Source organism: Aotus nancymaae, unplaced genomic scaffold (genome assembly GCF_030222135.1).
Source record: "Aotus nancymaae isolate 86718 unplaced genomic scaffold, 86718_ANA_hifiasm-v0.15.2.pri h1tg000108l, whole genome shotgun sequence".
In the NCBI taxonomy this organism is placed as follows: domain Eukaryota; kingdom Metazoa; phylum Chordata; class Mammalia; order Primates; family Aotidae; genus Aotus; species Aotus nancymaae.
In genome coordinates this window covers 18,886,555-18,905,355 of record NW_026988523.1, presented here as the reverse complement: position 1 = coordinate 18,905,355, position 18,801 = coordinate 18,886,555, and the positions used below count along the sequence as shown (strand labels likewise).

Genomic DNA, 18,801 nt, shown 5'->3' with positions numbered 1-18,801 from the left:
GAATGCCATATTAGGTCTCCTTACCTTGAACGGAGGACTGGAGTCACTTGGCCTTGCAGAAAAGTCAAAGGAGATAATGAGATCAACCCCTCTCTGAGGTCTAAGTATCAAGGGATACGGCAGGTTAAATGTGAGCCCACTGTCCACTACATGAATCTTTTTACTTTTGACATCCAGGGGCTCATATATTCGCTCAAATTCATCAGGATCTTAAAAACATAAAAGAAAAACAAGAATGAATTAAATGATCATTCTTCCGTATTTATCATCTAAAAACATTTGTTTAAAATTTGAAAGACAGAATTTCATATGATTAGGCCCTTAGGCTTTGGAGACAAATAGAGCTGGGCATGAGACCAACTTTAGCAATTGTAATCTTATATTTAAGTCTTAATTTCTTCACCTGTAACATCAGGACAAAAGTAATTATCAAGTAAGGTTGCTGTGAGGATTTACCAGGACAAGGCGTGGAAAGCACTTAGCTCAGGTGCTGGTATTAACTCTAAGCTGTGATCACTTTAATAGTATTAGCTTACATTACATAGGTCTTTACAGGTTTCTAAACATTTCCTCATGCATAATCTTGTTTAATTCTTATAACAGGTGAGGCAGAGGACAGCAGTAATGGAGGGCGAAGCCAATGAAGAGTCTCTCAAAGGTGGCATCACTGGGAGGTGGCAGACTGTGTGGATCCCATGCTGCCGCTCTCTGGGGGGGAGTGCATTCCACCAAAGGTGGGAGTCCAAGAAAATCATCCAGCCAACACACTCTGCAAATATGTCTACCACCATTCAGATTCTATTCTAGATGCTGAACAAGATAGAGACACGCTCTTCTCTGATAGAGTTCATATTGTGAGTACACGGCCAATAAGTAAATAAATGTATGAAGAGGGCGGTTCATAAAGCGATCAATGCAATGAAGAAAATGATCAAGGACACTGTCGTAAGGAGTCACTTCAGTTGGATGGTCAGGGGAGATGTCTCTGAGAAGGAAACCTTACACTGAAACAAGAATAATGGTATGGAACTGCCATCTAAAGATTGGGAGGGTGGGATCCAGAGGTTTCCAGAGAGAGGGAGGAGCTACAGCAAGGGTCTGAAGGCAGAATCAGGCTGGGTATGTTTGAGGAGAGACAGAAAGGAGCCCGCAGTCTGAGGACAGCATGGGAGGAGATCAAAATGAGATGGCAAGGGGTCTGAAGAAACAAAGGGCCTAGAGATCATTAATTTCATGAAGAAATAATACTGATAACATACTACCCTTCATGTTTATGTGTGGTGCTCCTAATTCACTTGCCAGGAAAACAAAACATGACCAGAAGAGAACTGGTTTGAACTGAACTGAATAAAATGCCATGCAGCTGCTTTTCTCTGTTCCTCGTCCACACTCTTATTTCCTCTGCTGTTAGGAAGAAGGCTGGCTAAGCCCAAGAGGGAGGCCTGTGACAGTAGAATGAAGTGAAGATGGTCACACCAGATATGAATATGTACATATGACCTTATATATATGTACATACATACACGCTTAGCACACAGTAGGAACTGAGTGTATGTCAGTTTCCCTCCATATGTTTCTAAGTAAGAATAATATCACTCTATAGTCAATTTTACTTATTACATTTTAAGAGCATGAAATCAAAAAGGAAAGAAAATCTGTAAATTCTTCCTATCCAATTAAATCCATAATCCTCATTATCAGTAAAGGTTGAAATAAAAACACCAATGACATAGTCATAATATTTTCTTCAGTGTAAAGTGAAAAATAAGACTTCAGCATAGTTACTAATACTAAGAAACAGTTAGCAAAGTCATCTGTTTTCTCATGTCTATGAAAAATTCCCATTTCTAAAATGGGATAACAAATAAATGCTACAGACACTTACTAGTGATGCTTATAAATAAAGAAGAGTAAATTTTATGACTGAGGCAATTCGTACTGCCCAGAATAGGTGACGCAAGGAGGAAAGCTGTGAATAATGGTCTTGAATTAAAAACAAATATGCTAAAAATAAAGCTATTTTTAAAAGCAAGGATAAGGTAATATGGCCAAATAATAAAGGCTTGCTGTGTCCAAAGCTAACTTATAGGGCAACAAAGAGAGAGAAGAGAAATAGTTCTTTAAATAATTACCTGTAGATCAATTCTCTTTTCTTAATAAGGATCTACAGACAGTCGTGAGAATGCACTTTGCCACCAGCCATGATACTAGACTATCTATCACAGAGCCAGGAATGTAAAGATGTAAGGCTGAAATATATAAAGAGACTGTCAAGCCCATTTTTGACATCTATTCCTCTGAAATTTTAGTTTAACAATTACATATGTGAACATCTTAAAGGTCAAAATAGTGAGTCTTTGGCTTAAATTCATTTTTAGACATTTTACTAAAAAGTTGAAAATTCATTAGTTGGTTACTCATATTTCTCCTAATGGTGACTTCATTTATACTGAGTCTATTATGTATCAGAAATTTCATATATAAGATTTATTATTCTTACAAGATTCTTACAAAGGAGACTAAAGATAAGAAAACAGAATCTTACAAATGAACTAGCCATTTTAAAGATAAGGAAACTGAGGCTCAAAGAGGTAAAATAAATGGTCTATTTTCAAACAGATAGTGAGAGTCAAAATTCCAATCCAGGTTCACAAGGTCTAAGCCCTAATAGTGTCACACTATTACTTTAGAAAGTGGCATGACTGAATAAGAGGGTTTAAAATGAGTAATATAGAAAATAATAACTACAAAGTATAGAGGCTCTCAGCACATAATCCTATCACTTATTTAAACCACATTAATATGTGTATTTTATCGCAGTTAAACCTAACATTTAAAAACACAATCATGGGAGCACAGTAGTCCCTACTTACTTGGGAGGATATGTTTTAAGACCCGCCCAGTGGATGTGTGAAACTGTGCATAGAACAAATCTCTACATATACTATGTTTTTTCTTACATATACATACCCATGATAAGGTTTAATACATAAATTAGACATGGTAAGAGATTAACAACAGTAGTAAAAAAAAGAGAACAATTATAACAGTATGCCAGTATCCCTACTCTTGCACTTTGTGGCCATTTTTAAGTAGAAAAAACAGGGTTACTTGAATACAGAGAAACTGTGATACTGTGACAGTCAATCTGATGAACTGAATGGCCACTGAGTCACTAATGGACAGGTAGCATATTCAGTCTGGACAGAGAGATGTATGTTTCACCTCTCAGGAGGAATGGCATGAGGGTTCTTTATGCCACTCAGAACTGCATGCAATTTAAACATTGAACTATTTATTTCTGGAGTTTTAAAATTTTTTTCAAACTGTGGTCAACCACAGGTGACTGCGGGTAACTAAAACTGAGAAAACTGAAACCTTGAGGAAGGGAGGAAGGATTACTGCATTTTTACATGCAACGCTTTTCCCTACTCTAATGCAAGTATAATTACAATTCATAGATTTGGGGGGGCTTCATAAACTCAGTTTTTAAAACAGTTTTAGCTGAAAGTGTAACCAAAAACAGATCATTTCTCTCGTATCCTGTTTGGTTTGTCCCTTAGCAGGAAACTGGTAGTAACCTTTTATTCTTTCTTAAATCCAAGAGGGAGTGCATTTGAGAGAAAAATCACGTGGACCAATTCCCAGCTTTGGTTTGTAGCTAAACACCACCATTCCCACCTTCAAGATAAACTGATGGTAAGTAGTGTTCCTTTTATTGTCTGTTTTGTTTTATGTTTAAAACGATTTTTATTTTGTAGACAAATAATTGTGTGTATGTATGGGGTACAATGTGATGTTTCATTACATGTATACATTTTGGAATAATCAAATCAAGTAATTAAGACATTTATAACATCAAATATTTATCACTTCTTTGTGGTAAGAACATCTAAATCCTCTGTTTTAGCTATTTTGAAATACACATTATTATTAACTCAGGCACCATGCTGTGCTATAGATACGCAGAGCTTATTCCTCCTGCCTCACTGAAACTGTACCCTTTGAGTAAGGCCGCCTCTTTCTCCATCTACTGCCTCCTCCGCAAATTCCCCCCAGCTTCTGGTAACCTTTATGCTATTTTCTACTTCTGAGTTCAACTTTTTTAGATTATACATTACCAGTGATATCATGTAGTGTCTGTCTCATTTCACTTGGCATAATGTTCACTAAGTTCATCCGTGTCACAAAAAACAACAAAAAACAACACAAAACCAGTAAGTAGTGTTTCCTAACTGTGTTGCAAAAAGCATAGTTATGCAAGATATAAACTGATGCCTCATATACAAAGTAAGAGTGGAACGATTAAATAAGGTCATGTCTACAAAGAGGCAGAGTTCAACAACTTAAAGTAGCAGCCAATGATATTGCGCATTCCCTATTCTCCTTCCTATGGCTGTCACTAACAGCACTTTGTATGATAATGCTAACCAATCCTCAAAATAACTCTATAACCTAAGTACCATTATTATTTTTATTTTATAAGTAAATTGAGGTTTAGGCTAAGTGACTGGCTAAGACTGCCTGCTAGTAAAGGGTCCAACTGAGATTCAAATATCGGCCAGTCTCCTTTTAAAGTACTATCCTCAAGCACCTGTAAGTAAGACTTAAACTCAGGAGGGTATCTCACTGTATTTGAAGAGGGAGATTGAGTTGTACGTTTTTCTAAGTTTCTTTGAACTTGAACCCGATTTATTGTATAACATCTACTAAAATGTCGTAGAGTATTGGGTAAATGCCACTATGGAAGAATATCCAACCGTAATTTAAAAACGTACAAAGATTCTAAACTTGTGAATCAGTTAATGGGGTTCTCTGATGGTTGTGGAAACATAACTCTGTTTTAGAATTATGTAACAGTTCCGTAAAGCAGATCAGCTTTGGTTATTTGTAATGGTCATTTTATAAATACATCACACAGCTTCCATGTTCAAATATTTGGATGTCTGTGTTTTGAACTCTGGCCTAAACTAACTCATGTCTTTATTTCTTATTTCCAGATGGTGTGTGTCACAGTAAATAGGATAAACACAAAAGTAAACAGGAAAGAAGTCATATGACTCATGAAAAGCTCTCCAAAATTTGTTTACACAGGTACACAACTATTTTGCAGTAAACTCAGGAGGGGAATTTTATCATATTACAATTTCTATTGTTTACAAAATACAGTCTGCAAGGTGAAGCAGCAGGCACAAAAACAGTGCACTTTTACTGATTTTAGGTTGAGAGATTGATTTAATTCTAAGACACTCAAACTTTAATTTATATAAACAAAAAAAAAAGATATCCATAATATCTAGATTGGATAAAATCTTTTTTGCATGGGGGCTGCAAAATTTAAAAAGAAATGTGCTTAATTAATGTTTTAAATAAATTGTGGCTAAAAATTTTAGTTGGCATTCTTTAAAATAGGAATTTTAAGGAAGACCTTATGAACAAAAATGATCATAGTTTGTGATAAATGTTTTAACTTTTCATTCCAAACATATGATTATTCTAAAAATTAGAAACTACCAGAGGGAGGTAAACTAGATCTACCTTTGTAAGGACCTTTTCTGAAAAAGCACTAGTCAATTCAGTAAATTCAGTCTAAAATGAAATTATTTTTAGCAATGTTGGCCTGTAAATAATAAAGTTGAATAAATCTGTGAACTGACTGAACTAAATTTTTTACTGAAATCAATACCCCACATATATGTTTTCTATTAAATACATAAAAATGAATAAAATGTAATTTAAATAAAATGCACACTGAGAAATAAAATTTAGTTCTTTCCAAACACCATTAATTTAAAATAATTTTAGTTTAGAACATTTTCAAGTATCTCAAAAAAAACTGGTTTATATAATGCCACATTTGGAGATGACTGATAGCTTATAACATAAGGAAATTATGTTATTTCATGAAAACTGTCTATAACTCTTCTTTCAAAGGGCATTAAATGAAGAAAGGAGTCAGACAAGGTGATGTACAACTATTATTCTCCAAATGCGAACACCCACATTCAAGTCATATTCCTTTTTTTTGTTGTTTTTGAGAATGAGTCTCGGTCTGTCGCCCAGGCTGGAGTGCAGTGGTGTGATTTCAGCTCACTGCAACCTCTGTCTCCCAAGTTCAAACAATTCTCCTGCCTCAGCCTCCCAAGTAGCTGGGATTACAGGCATGTGCCACCACACCCAGCTAATTTTTGTATTTTTGTAGAACAGGTTTCACCATGTTGACCAGGATGGTCTTGAACTCCTGACCTCAGGTGATCTGCCCACCTTGGCCTCCCAAAGTGCTGGGAACCACCGTGCGCAGCCCTCAACTCATATACTTAGTTTTGCAGTTGTATCCTCAATTAATGTTGATGTAGCCTCACTAACTTACTGTTCCGTCAGAATCAGCGTTCTATATTTTAGTTTTACTCTACTTTTCCATCATTGTTAACGAAAGTAAAGTACTTAAGTCCTTCCATGAATCACAACTTTGAGGAAAGGCCATTAAATGATTTTAATCTTTATGATGCCAAGGATTGTATCTATCTTATTAACTACTGGATCCCAAGAACCAAACACGTTGTAAGTACTCAATAAATAAATCTAAGTGAATGAAAGAATGAACAAAAGACAGAAGGAAGATGAAAATGCAAAATAATTTAAAAGGAAGAGGCATACTTCCTAAAGTTCCCAAATTTAGCTAATAAAAATACAGGATGCCTGGTTACATTTGAATTTCAGATAATCGACAAACAATTATTTAATGTACATCCCAAATGCTGCAAAAATCGTATATAAATTATTTATACACATATCTAAAATTCAAATCTAACTGGGTATTCTGTATTTTATCTGGTTACCCCAACACCACCAAATCTACATAAAATATTCCAAATCTACCAGGAAGTTTTTTAAAATGTGGAGTGTAGACCACATGCTGTGAAAATTTCATTATGTTAACTATAATGAAATTCTAATTAAAATTGAAATTCAAATTTAGTGACCTTTGAAAGAAGAGTTATAGACAGTTTTCATAAAATAACATCAGGACATATAAACTATCAATCATCCCCAAATACAGCATTACATAAAGAGCTGTGCTAGCTGATGCAATACAAGTAATAACGTAAAACAGATGGAATAAAGTATACAGAAAGAAAACTTCCATTTTTACACAAGTGAATGACTAAGAAAACCAAGGGCAGCTATGGGGAATGGTATGTGGCCAAGGGAAAGGCTTAGAAGCAGTGTTAAGAAACCTGTGTCCCAATCTCAACTCTGTTGGGAAATTTTAGGCAAAGATGATAGAATTATCTTCTTTGATCTTCCTTTTCTATAGAGTAAAATAACTGAAGATTCTCTCTATATTGACATGCTGTATGAGTTTGCAGTTTTCTTAAGCTCATCATCATTCATCTATAAAGCATACATTTCTGTAAGAGACATATTTAATTCGCATTGCGATGGCAATAAGCATAGTTATGTGACTAAACAAGAAAAATAATGTCACTGAATGTATAGTTAAGTGCATTCTTATTTTGGATGAATTTAAAAATAGATACTGACTTGATGACACTTAGAATTTCATTATGATTAACATAACAGTTAGTATACTATATAACTTAGTGAATCCTGTTGGGATTACAGGTATATAATCAGACATACCTCATATCCTAGTTTAATGCCATAAACATAAAAAAAAATATAACGAGTTTGCACCTAATCTTATTTAAACAACAGGGGTCATTTTTGCCTCTGCAGTTCCTTTTACGGGGTCAAACAACAGAAAGAAACAACAATACCAAAACAACAGCAAAATCCAAAACTATATCCTAAATTTCACAAGTATATTCTAGGTATGATGCTTAAACAAAAGGCAGTAGAAATTTTTTTTGGAAATAGCCCATATGAATTTTTCCTGCATCTAGTCAAAATGTCTTTAGACAAATATGATTGAGGAATAACATTTGGACATTAAGGAAAAGATGATGGTTGGTGAACTATAAAAACTTAAGATGACAGAATTATCACCAAAAAATTATTATGTATTGATTGGTCACCAAAGCAAATTTAACTTTAAATCTGTAACAGGCATGGAACTGAAGCCCAAAGGGAATTATTCTTGAGGATTTGGCTAAGTGACAAATCTGAAAGTGACTAGGTTCTTGCTGGGCAGCTTTAAGAAAGTTACCTAACCTTTCTGAGAACAGGAGAGACAGATCCAATAGCCTAATGAACAGGATAGGCTGGCTGACTCAAGCCCTATGTTGCACTAGGGAGTCAGGCTAAGGAACGTGTTTGCCAGGTTCCCTTGCAGCTCCAGTTCTTCTGAGACCTGACCTCTGCCAAAGAGAAACACTTGCATAAAACCTGAAAAAGAACTGAGACAGAAGCTACATTTCTGCTATTTCTTCTACCAAGCACAGTTGCCAAGGCATTTATGGGGATGATTCTGAAGTACTTTTTGAGTCATTCCTGAAAGCTCAGCCTAAAGCTTGCTCCCTCAAGGTTTGGAACAATTTTATAAGCACTTAATTCCCTTCCTCAAATCCCTTTCAGAAAAAAGAAATAGTTTCCTAATTTCTCCAAATGAACTGTGACTAGTACAGAGAAAATCTAAAGTCCCCCTCAATTTTTTTTTTTTTTTTTTTTTTTTTGAGACAGAGTTTTGCTTTGTTGCCCAGGCTGGAGTGCAGTGGCATGATCTCGGCTCACTGCAACCTCCTCCTCTGAGTTCAAGCAATTCTCATGCTTCAGCCTCCTGAGTAGCTGGGATTACAGGCGTGTGCCACCACACACAGCTAATTTTTTTGTTGTTGTATTTTTTTTTAGTAGTGATGGGGTTTTACTATGTTACTCAGGCTGGTCTTGAACTTCTGAGCTCAGGTAATCTGCCTGTCTCAGCCTCCCACAATGCTAGGATTACAGGTGTGAGCCACCGCGCCCAGCTGTCCCCCTCAACATTTTAATGAAAATTTTCTATACTGACATGTATAGACCATTTTCCATACTGACATGTCTAGACTATTTTCCATCCAATGTAAATTTCTCTTTAAAAAAAAAAAAAAATCCAGGCCAGGTACAGTGGCTCCTGCCTGTAGTCCCAGCACTTTGGGAGGCCAAGATAGTAGGACCACTTGAGCCCAGGAGTTTGAGACCAGCATGGGCAACATGGCAAAACCCTGTCTCTATGAAAAAAAAAAATTAGCTGGGTATGGTGGTGCGCACCTGTAGTCCCAGCTACTCAGGAAGCTGAGGCAGGAGGATTGCTGCAGTCCTGGAATTTAAGGCTGCGAAGAGCCATGATTGTGCCACTGGACGACTGAGTGAGAACCTGTCTCAAAAATACAACCAAGCAACAACAAAAATAACTCTAATACTTTGAAGTCCTTCACACATTAAATGCAGCTTGTAATAATTGAGAATACATGAGGGTTAATAATAATTAAAACGCTTCTCTCCAGAGAAAGAATACAGAGCTCCTGAATTAGCTCCCACTGATTATACTTTGCGCACTTACCTGCTACAGCTGCATCCAGTTCATCATCATCAAAGGAATCCTGTGTGGCAAAGTCACTCAAAGGAGACAGTGGATAAGATGTATTGAGATTCAAGCCCAGCATGAAGTTGTGCACCTTCCCAGCACGTCCTTCTCTGGTATTGAATAAAGCTGAATCACTCACCAAGGCCATTATCATACGATGAATCCAACTTGCTTGATTATCACTGTGATAGTCCCTTCCAGCATCTTCATTTTCAGTGCCTAGGGAAAAAGAAAAGATCACTATACAGACTCCAAAGTGCATGTTTAAAAAGGGATCTTCGGCCGGGCGCGGTGGCTCATGCCTATAATCCCAGTACTTTGGGAGGCCGAGGCGGGTGGATCACGAGGTCAAGAGATCGAGACCATCCTGGTCAACAAGGTGAAACCCCGTCTCTACTAAAAAAAAAACACAAAAAATTAGCTGGGCATGGTGGCGCATGCCTGTAGTCCCAGCTACTCGGGAGGTTGAAGCAGGAGAATTGCTTGAACCCAGGAGGCGGAGGTTGCGGTGAGCCGAGATTGCGCCATTGCACTCCAGCCTGGGTAACAAGAGCGAAACTCCGTCTCAAAAAAAAAAAAAAAGAAAAAAAAAGGGATCTTCTTTGGATAATTAAATGTTAAAATTAACAATGAAGCTCTATGTTTAACATGTTTATTTGCCTACATTAATATAATAAATATTGCAGTTAATCATTTTTGTTCTTAAGTTGTTCTTAGTTCACCTTTTACCTGTAGTGCGTGTAAAGGGTATATTCCTGACAGTGTCCCTCGGTTTATGCTTAGATTTCCAAGTAAATTTCTTCCATCTTCCCCCTTTCCTTCTTTCCTGAATTGTTTTCTTCCTTTTCTCTGGCTTCAAGTGCACACACTTGCACGCACACATAACTTACACACACAGAACAATCACAGTGGCTAATTCTATTCTCTACATTTCTTAAGTCTCCTTAATTAATTTTATCCTGTTTAACAAACATTCAGGAATTGTGCAGAATGAGGAGAGAGAGCTAAAGGATTCAACATATATTTGCTACTAAACAAACACCCTTATGACCTGTTGGTCCTATGACCTGTCATTTCATCCTTGCTTATACAGTTTGGGGATTTAAAAGCCTTTAATTTAAACAAATGCCTAAACATTTTAAAATTCAGTGATCACCCCAAAGAAGCAGTTTTAGGCCGGGCGCGGTGGCTCAAGCCTGTAATCCCAGCACTTTGGGAGGCCGAGGCGGGTGGATCACGAGGTCGAGAGATCGAGACCATCCTGGTCAACATTGTGAAACCCCGTCTCTATTAATACAAAAAAATTAGCTGGGCACGGTGGCGCGTGCCTGTAATCCCAGCTACTCAGGAGGCTGAGGCAGGAGAATTGCCTGAACCCAGGAGGCGGAGGTTGCGGTGAGCCGAGATCGCGCCATTGCACTCCAGCCTGGGTAACAAGAGCGAGACTCCGTCTCAAAAAAAAAAAAAAAAAAAAAAGAAGCAGTTTTAAATGACTTTTTCCTTAAAATCTATGCATACACCATTACTACTGGGAAGCTATATTATATGGCCATTTATAGCATTGGCTCCAGAATCGGACTCCTTGGGTGCCAATCCTCTCTCCACTATTTTCTAGTTACTTTCCCCTTCTCTTCCTTCATTTCCTCATCGATAAACCTCCTAAAGTTGTGAGAATTAACTGTGTTTGTGTATCTATGTAATGTTCTTAGAAAAGTGCCTGGCTCATATTAAATTAATAAACACTTGCTAGTAGCAGAAATAGTTGTAGCAGCAGCAGAAGCATCATCATCATCAATCTTATTTATTCATAATTAAAATCGAAAAGCAATTTATGGTAGAGTATAACTTCATCTGCCTAAACCCTGTTTGTTCTGATTTCTGGGAACTCTGTACATAAATATTCATGCATTTATAAAACTGTGTGTGTGTGTGATTGTGTGTGTGTGTTTTGAGATAAAGAGAAAAAAAGAGACTCTACAGTCAACTTCATAATTTCCAAATGTAAACTAAACATACATAAAACCATAATAAATATTGATTTTTATCTTCACAGATATTTGTTTAACTGAGCTGAGCAAATGAGAGCTCTTGCATTCAGTAACCAATCCAGGTAAACATATAGTCACCAAAAACAAATAGGCTATTTTCTACTCTCACACTTTCATAATGCCAAATAGGACAAAAACATATCTTTTACTAGAAAAATTCAAGCTTTAAAGTGAATGATTTATGTCTCCAGTTTCACAGGATATGAATGAGATACACAATTATTTCCAAAGATTTTGGGGCTGCAGCTTCTTACTTTTCTTCTTACTATTATTCAGTAAACTCCTACTTCCATACCAGCAGAGGATTTATCTTAGGATATCTTCGATAATGGCAGCACTTGTGGGAAAAACCCAGCAGTCACCATATAAATGTTATATTTATATGTTGACTCAAAAAAAAATAAGTTGACTACTTATGGCTTATTAGTCATACCACTAGTAGTACATTTCTATTTGCATCACCCTTTATAACTTAAAGCCCTTTTGTACGCATTTGCTAATTTAATGATTGCAACGATTCTGTGAGAGAAGGTAAATGGTTCCAGGATAGATATGAAGAAACTAAAGCTGAAAATGCCTAAAACCTTGCTCAAAATCACATGACTAAACATGAAAGAGCCTCAAGAGACTAAAAGGCCAAGGCACAGATTGAAAGAAATTATTTGCAACAGACATATTTGATTAAAAACATGTAATACAAAACATACAAAGAACACTTAAAACTCAATAATAAGAAAACAACCCCAATCCAAAACTGAGCCAAAGGCGTGAATTGATACCTCATCAAAGAAGATATACAGATGGCAAATAAGCATATGAGAAAATGCTTCACATTAATGTCATCTGAGAAATGCAAATTAAAACAATAAAAAGAGACTACTATATACCTTTTAGAATGGCCGATATCCAAAGCATAGATGATAATAATACTAAATGTTTACAAGATGTGGAGCAACAAGAACTCTCATTCATGGCTGGTGAGGAATGCAAAATGGTTCAGCCACTTTGGAAGACGGTTTGGCAGTTTCTGACAAAACTAAATATACTCTTACCATATGATCCAGCGATTGTGCTCCATGGTACTTACCCAAATAAACTGAAAAATCTACGTCTACACAAAACCTGAACATAGATATTTCTAGCAGTTTTATTCATAACATCCACAACTTGAAGGAAAGTTCAAGTTTTCAAAGTTCACCTTCTTCAGTAGGTGAATAAATAACTAAACTGTGGTACAACCAGACAATGGAATATTATTCAGTGATTAAAAAAAAACACACATAAGCTATGAAGCCAAGAAAAAACGTTGAGGGACTTTAAATGCATACTACTAAGTGAAAGATCTGAAAAGCCTACATCATTGTATGATTTTGACTATATAACATTCTGGAAAAGGCAAAACTATGGAGACAGTAAAATGATGAGTGCTTGTTAGGGTTTGGGGGAGCCCAGGGCAGACAGGCAGGAGACAGGACTTTTAGAGCAGTGAATCTATTCTGTATGACATGTCTAATGATGAATACATGTCACTACGTATTTGTCAAAACCCACAGAATATACAGCAACAGTGAGTCCTAAAATAAACTATGGATTTTGACTGATAATAATGTCAATTTAAGTTCATCAGTTGTAACAAACGTACTGCTCTGGTGTGGAGTATTTATAGTGGGGGAGATGTGGGGGGAGGGTGGACAGCGGACATACGGGAACTCTGTGCTTTCTGTTCAGTTTGCTTTGAAACGGAGCAGAAACTGCTCTAAGAACTGCTCTAAAAACTCTACGTAAAAGAGAAAATATATATACTAATAGCCGAAAAGAAAACATTAACCACATACTATGTGCTGTAAGCAAGGCTGGTCCATATTCAACAGTCCTTGAACCTCTCAGCCTTAAGACTCAGCTGGTACTATAGGGGTTATTCAAATGTACTGACCATCTAGAGAAATACTTAATAATGGAGAAACTGTTATTCTATCTCCTCAGTGGTTCCTAAATCAACACAAAAATAATTCTAGAGAAGCTAGGCATCTGATACCTATCCCCGTTGCACTCACTAGCTTCCTTCATTAAAAGGAAATTCAAAACAAAAAGGACTTAACTAAAAAATGTATACATTTTAAAAATGAAGATGCAAGGATGAAGACGTGCTTCCTTCCAGGGCAGGGTTCTTTTGGGGTTCCTGCATAACGATCAGGGCTGCTGGTCATTATTTGATTAGGCAGATGATGGGCTGCATGACGCAGCAGGACAGTGGGGGCAGATCAGGGCCGAACCCAGCATGTGCTCCTATAGCCAAGCCTTGTGCCCAGATGAAAGCATTGTCTGCGCAGGGAAGGAATCCTCTTTTCTAAGGTTCACAAGACACCACACACTAGCCAAGCCTTGGTCCCGTGCAGCTGCATTCCCCAGAGAAGGCAGCTTTTCTCTAATTTACACAAACGCATCTTCTGAGGAAGTAATAGCCCAGCTATCAAAAGAGAATTTTAATTTTAGTAATAATTAAGCAAGGATTAAACAGACTTTTCCATGCCTAGTGGAATTAATTAAGTTTTAGACCAGGAAGCATTTAATATCTTCTAAAATCTAGATGATCATATTCAAACTGTAATAGGACAGATACATCCAGCTCTTATAAAGTCTTCCCTTTGTTTTTTTCTGTTTTTGTTTGTTGGTTGGGTTTGTTTTTTTTTTTTTTTTTGACTATTGGAAACACTTTTATAAATGGCTATCTCAAAACACTGTGTCAAAATAATCTATTTTACCATGAAACATTTACAACAAATACGACCTTCATATTTGTTGCAAATCTAATCCTCACCTTATCTCTGCTCCAAGTACATCACTGACTATCATGATCCACACCAAACTGAAAACAGCCTTGTCAAAATGCAAAAGGACTCATTTATACTATCAAATAATATGTGCAACAAGTTCTTGACACTTTTACCCACTTCATCACTAATCCCTTCTCAAGAGGTAGAGTGAAGGCAGTGGGATAAGGCTCAGGAATGGAGCGAGAATATAATTTTTCACGTTACTTAATAACGAAATTGTAAAAGACCAAAATTTTAATTTTTAAAGTCATCTAAAAAGGTTCCAAAATCACAGTAACTACGCTGAGAAGCCCAGTGCTCTAATCAGACTTAAAAGAGAATTCAGCATTTCTACCATCTCGGATCTGTTTGTTTGTTCAACTTATAGTATTTTTGAGGTATTAAAACAAATTAGGGATATATATATATATATGAATATATATATATGTACTGCCTATTTTATTACACATGTAATATGCAATCCTCTCTCTTAATAGAAAACTACAATTTTAACATTTCCGTTTCTGAAGTGGAGATTACCATCAGCATCTTGAATGAGAAAATGAGACTAAGTGTTCATATCCTTTCCCCATGGATCTCGGCCAGAGAAGTTTCCAGCTCACTCACCTTTGGGTTCGTGTGATTCATCATCACTGTCCGAGCTATCATTACTCACAATATGCTTTGTAGTAATATTTTCTGTGAAAAGGAGACAAAACAATTGAAGCATCTTAGGTGTCAAAATTCACAAATTTATTATAAAGAAGTAATCTGAGCAAAACCACAGAATGAGATCTACTAGCTCTACTACTATAAATTTAAATCCATTTAATAAATCTAGATTTATTAGATTTAATCATGTTTTCAGATTTCTCACCAGAAACAAAATTTCCTAGGACATGAAAAATTAGTTTATATTTATTAATTCATGATTTAAAGAGGATAATTTTTATGTTAATCATAATTCCAACAAAAAGCACAACTTGATTATAGGAAGCTCTTGTTATACCAAAAAATACTTGTTTTTCTTCATTATTTTTAAGTGGTGTTTATGAAGGTAGAGGATAAAACCAAAACCTACAGGGGAGCTACAGAACAGTTTTCTTAAAATGAATGAAAGATGCTAACATAAATTATCTTTTGATTTTCAATACCATTGTAAATTGTCAGTTGAAATTCACCTTTTGGTGTCAAGAATTTGTGCTTTCTGCAGAAACATATTAAGAGAACAGTTATAAAAACTAAAATAACAACCAGAAATCCTTAAAACAAAGACAGCAGTAAAATCTAGCATGATTACTAGTTATCTTTTTTCTTTATTTTTTTAAAACGGTTACCCAGGCTGGGCTGCAGCAGCATGTTCTCTGCTCACTGCAACCTCTCCCTCTGTGCTCAAACAGTCCTTCCACCTTAGCCTCCTGAGTAGCTGGGTCTATAGGCATGGACCATCATACTTGGCTAATTTTTTTATCTTTATTTTTTGTAGAAATGAGGTCTCACTCTATTGCCTAGGCTGGTCTCAAACTCCTCCACCCAAGCAATCTTCCTGCCATGGCCTCCTAAAGAGCCGGGATCATAGGCATGAGCCACCGTGCCCAGCCTAGTTGTCTTTTAATGTGCATGAATGATCAAGGGTATGTAATAGAAGGGTTAATAAATGCTTAAGGCAGTGGAGTGACATTTATTCTTTCAGTTTTTACTGGCATGACTATACATAAATTTGATAAAATGTTCACAAGCCAATATTATTAGTTTCATTTCATGACTATTATCAATAGTAATTTTGTTACATGGAGGTATGGGAGATGTTAAGGAATGATCTACTCCAGGTGCCATATACATTAGATGTGTTTCTAGGCCTACATGTATTTTGTTTTCCTTCCTTATGCATTTTCTTTCTTCCTTTCTCCCCTTCATTCCTTCCTTTCCTTCCTTCCTTCCTTTCTCTTTTTCTCTCTTTCTTTCTTTCTTTTCTTTCTGTTACATTTGATAGTTTGATTTAAGAAAATAGTTCACCAAAATAGTGTCTTATTTGTAAGGAAGAACTTCATGATATGAATAGCTAACTATTTTGAATTTACATATTTTTCATCCTAGTATAATGTACAACTCTGTCTCTCAAAAGTGTAAATTTTTCACATTCATTCAAAACTCCTTAGAGAGTAAATAATTTCATTCAGAGTTACCTGACTGTAGTCCAGGTAACTTTACCTTAAAGTCTTTCTTCAGAAAGGAGAAAACAGAAAAGCAAAAATCATCTCTGAACACTCCTTTAGGAGGTAGACGTCAGTCAGCCAAAGGATAGAGTAGTCACCAGGAGTCCTCAGAGTCCTCTCAGTCACCTCTCTGGTTTCATTTCTGGAAATCCTTACTTAATCTGAGGTAACATGCTTCCTGCCGACTGGCGGATCACACATACACGATATTCCCCCTCAGTCTGACACACAGTACGAGTAAATAGGCTGCCAGACTGCCGGCCTCTAAGGAAACTTCTCAACAAAGAACCTTCTCAAAACTACTTAGTATAAACCTCCTCCTTTTCCTTGGCCTTTAGCCACTGTCTCACCCACATTCAGATATGTTATTTCAGTCCTATTCTCTTCCTGCCTTAAGAAGAAAAAAATAACAAACCCTAGGTTATCTGGGTTATTCAAGAGAGGAGAACAGGAAGCAAGCCTCAATATGTGATCTTCTCTTTCTTCTTTTATTTTTTTCTTAAAATCTTCCCATAATTAAGAGAAAGGGTTTGTTATTTCCACAAAGAGTTGAGAACAGGACATTCATCTGGGATATAACGTTCATTAAATAAATCAAGGAAGATCATTTTATCATGATACACTTTGCCTTGCGGTTACTGGTAAGAGAATGTGTCCCCCAGTACGTGTCACAGCAGGCTCATGAGTGCCACCTACCTTGTCTACTCATTAACTGGGTGATGAACAGAGGACAGTAAGTAAACAAGCACAAGGTGCCTTATTTGTTTGTTTTTATTTTTATTTTTAAATCTTTGGCTCTAATGAAATTATAACATCACTTTTCCATTATTCATTAAGAACTAACCAAAAATACAAATGATACTCTTGAAAATATTATGAACCAAAGGAGTTTACTGCACTAAATATAAATATCAAATAAATTATCATATAACTAAAATCAATTCATATAGGCACAGTGGTAATACTGTTTATAAGCCACCTTAATGTTCAAATTGATGTTACACTGTATTCTCTTTTGCATGTAAACTTAATTAAATCAACTGGCATTGCCTGAGATACCAAGGACAGCTTGTTTAAAATTCCTGCAGTAAGCTTTTTGTATGCAAGCATTCTTCAAGTAAATTAACTATTTAAAAAGTCATCAGTGTTATTCTGTCAACTCCTCTGTTCTCAGATCTGTGCTACTTCCCAAATACAGGAGAGATAGTAGGCAGCTGCGCTGATACTCCCTCAGGTGCTTCCCCATCCCTGCTGTATGGCTCCAAATTCAGATTTAGCATTCCACCATTTCTCTATGCTATCAGTCAAAACAGTCAAAACAAAAATTAGTGCTGATTAAAATACAGGTGGCAAGGCTTTTGGAAGATACTGAAGGTAATTTTTTTTCAGCTTTTAGCCAAAATTTACTAATTTAAGAAAACATGTTTCTATGGTATTATTCTTATAATGAATGAAAACCACTGGTCCCCAGTTGAGATTGTCTGCTTTCTTAGGTTTTGTAAATATTTGTAATTTATTGTAGGCTAATGGGTTAGATTTAATGAAAATCATTAGTTTAAGTTTACTAGAGGTAATTTGATTTTTTTTTCTTCTTTTGGATATAGATTAGTATGAGATGCTAACAGAATTCTGGTGAGTTAATATTTAAGGGTCAAATAAACTGTGACAAGCATAAACTTAAGTGTTACATTGTATTTAGCTGTTGGTGAATCTAATCTTTAAAAAGCTACTCTTATTTGATAAAAAGAGGACTTTCTAATAAAATAATATGTTTAGCAGTATAATGAGAAAAAGGAATAGAGTTGTGTTCTATTAAAAATTACTCTTAGGAATTAATGATTTTTATGACTTCTGTAACCTCAGTGTCAAAATAATACTTAAGAAGGAACTTACATATTATTTTTAGGAAATATTTAAGTTGATTCAACCAAATTATTAATAAACTTAGAATTAAATTATCAATATTTAATATTCTGTCTATATATGTTAATAAAATGTATCAATGTAAGCACATCTTTAGGATACCTAATTCTTCCTCCATTGTGGAGCCTCTACTTTGTGAACCAGAAACGCCCAAAACTCTGTTGAACAATATGGAAAATGCACTGCCCCAGACACCTAAAATAAAGCAGAAACAGAGAATAACTTAAAATGTACCAGGATTCAAAATGGTCAAACAAATCAGTGATAATATGTTTATT

The 18,801-nt window shown here is 35.9% G+C and overlaps 1 protein-coding gene across 3 annotated transcripts in view; it reads right to left on the bottom strand.

The window, feature by feature from the left end:
• PLA2G4A (phospholipase A2 group IVA) overlaps positions 1-18,801 on the bottom strand; it is a 434,510-nt gene that overhangs the window by 25,362 nt on the left and 390,347 nt on the right. For all 3 annotated transcript variants that reach the window (XM_064370567.1, XM_064370568.1, XM_012444627.3), the window contains 4 exons: positions 18,626-18,718; positions 15,012-15,083; positions 9,500-9,742; positions 25-209 (listed from right to left, as the gene is read on the bottom strand). In XM_064370567.1, the coding sequence (XP_064226637.1) occupies positions 25-209; positions 9,500-9,742; positions 15,012-15,083; positions 18,626-18,718 (593 nt within the window). The remainder of the gene's footprint in view (positions 1-24; positions 210-9,499; positions 9,743-15,011; positions 15,084-18,625; positions 18,719-18,801) is intronic.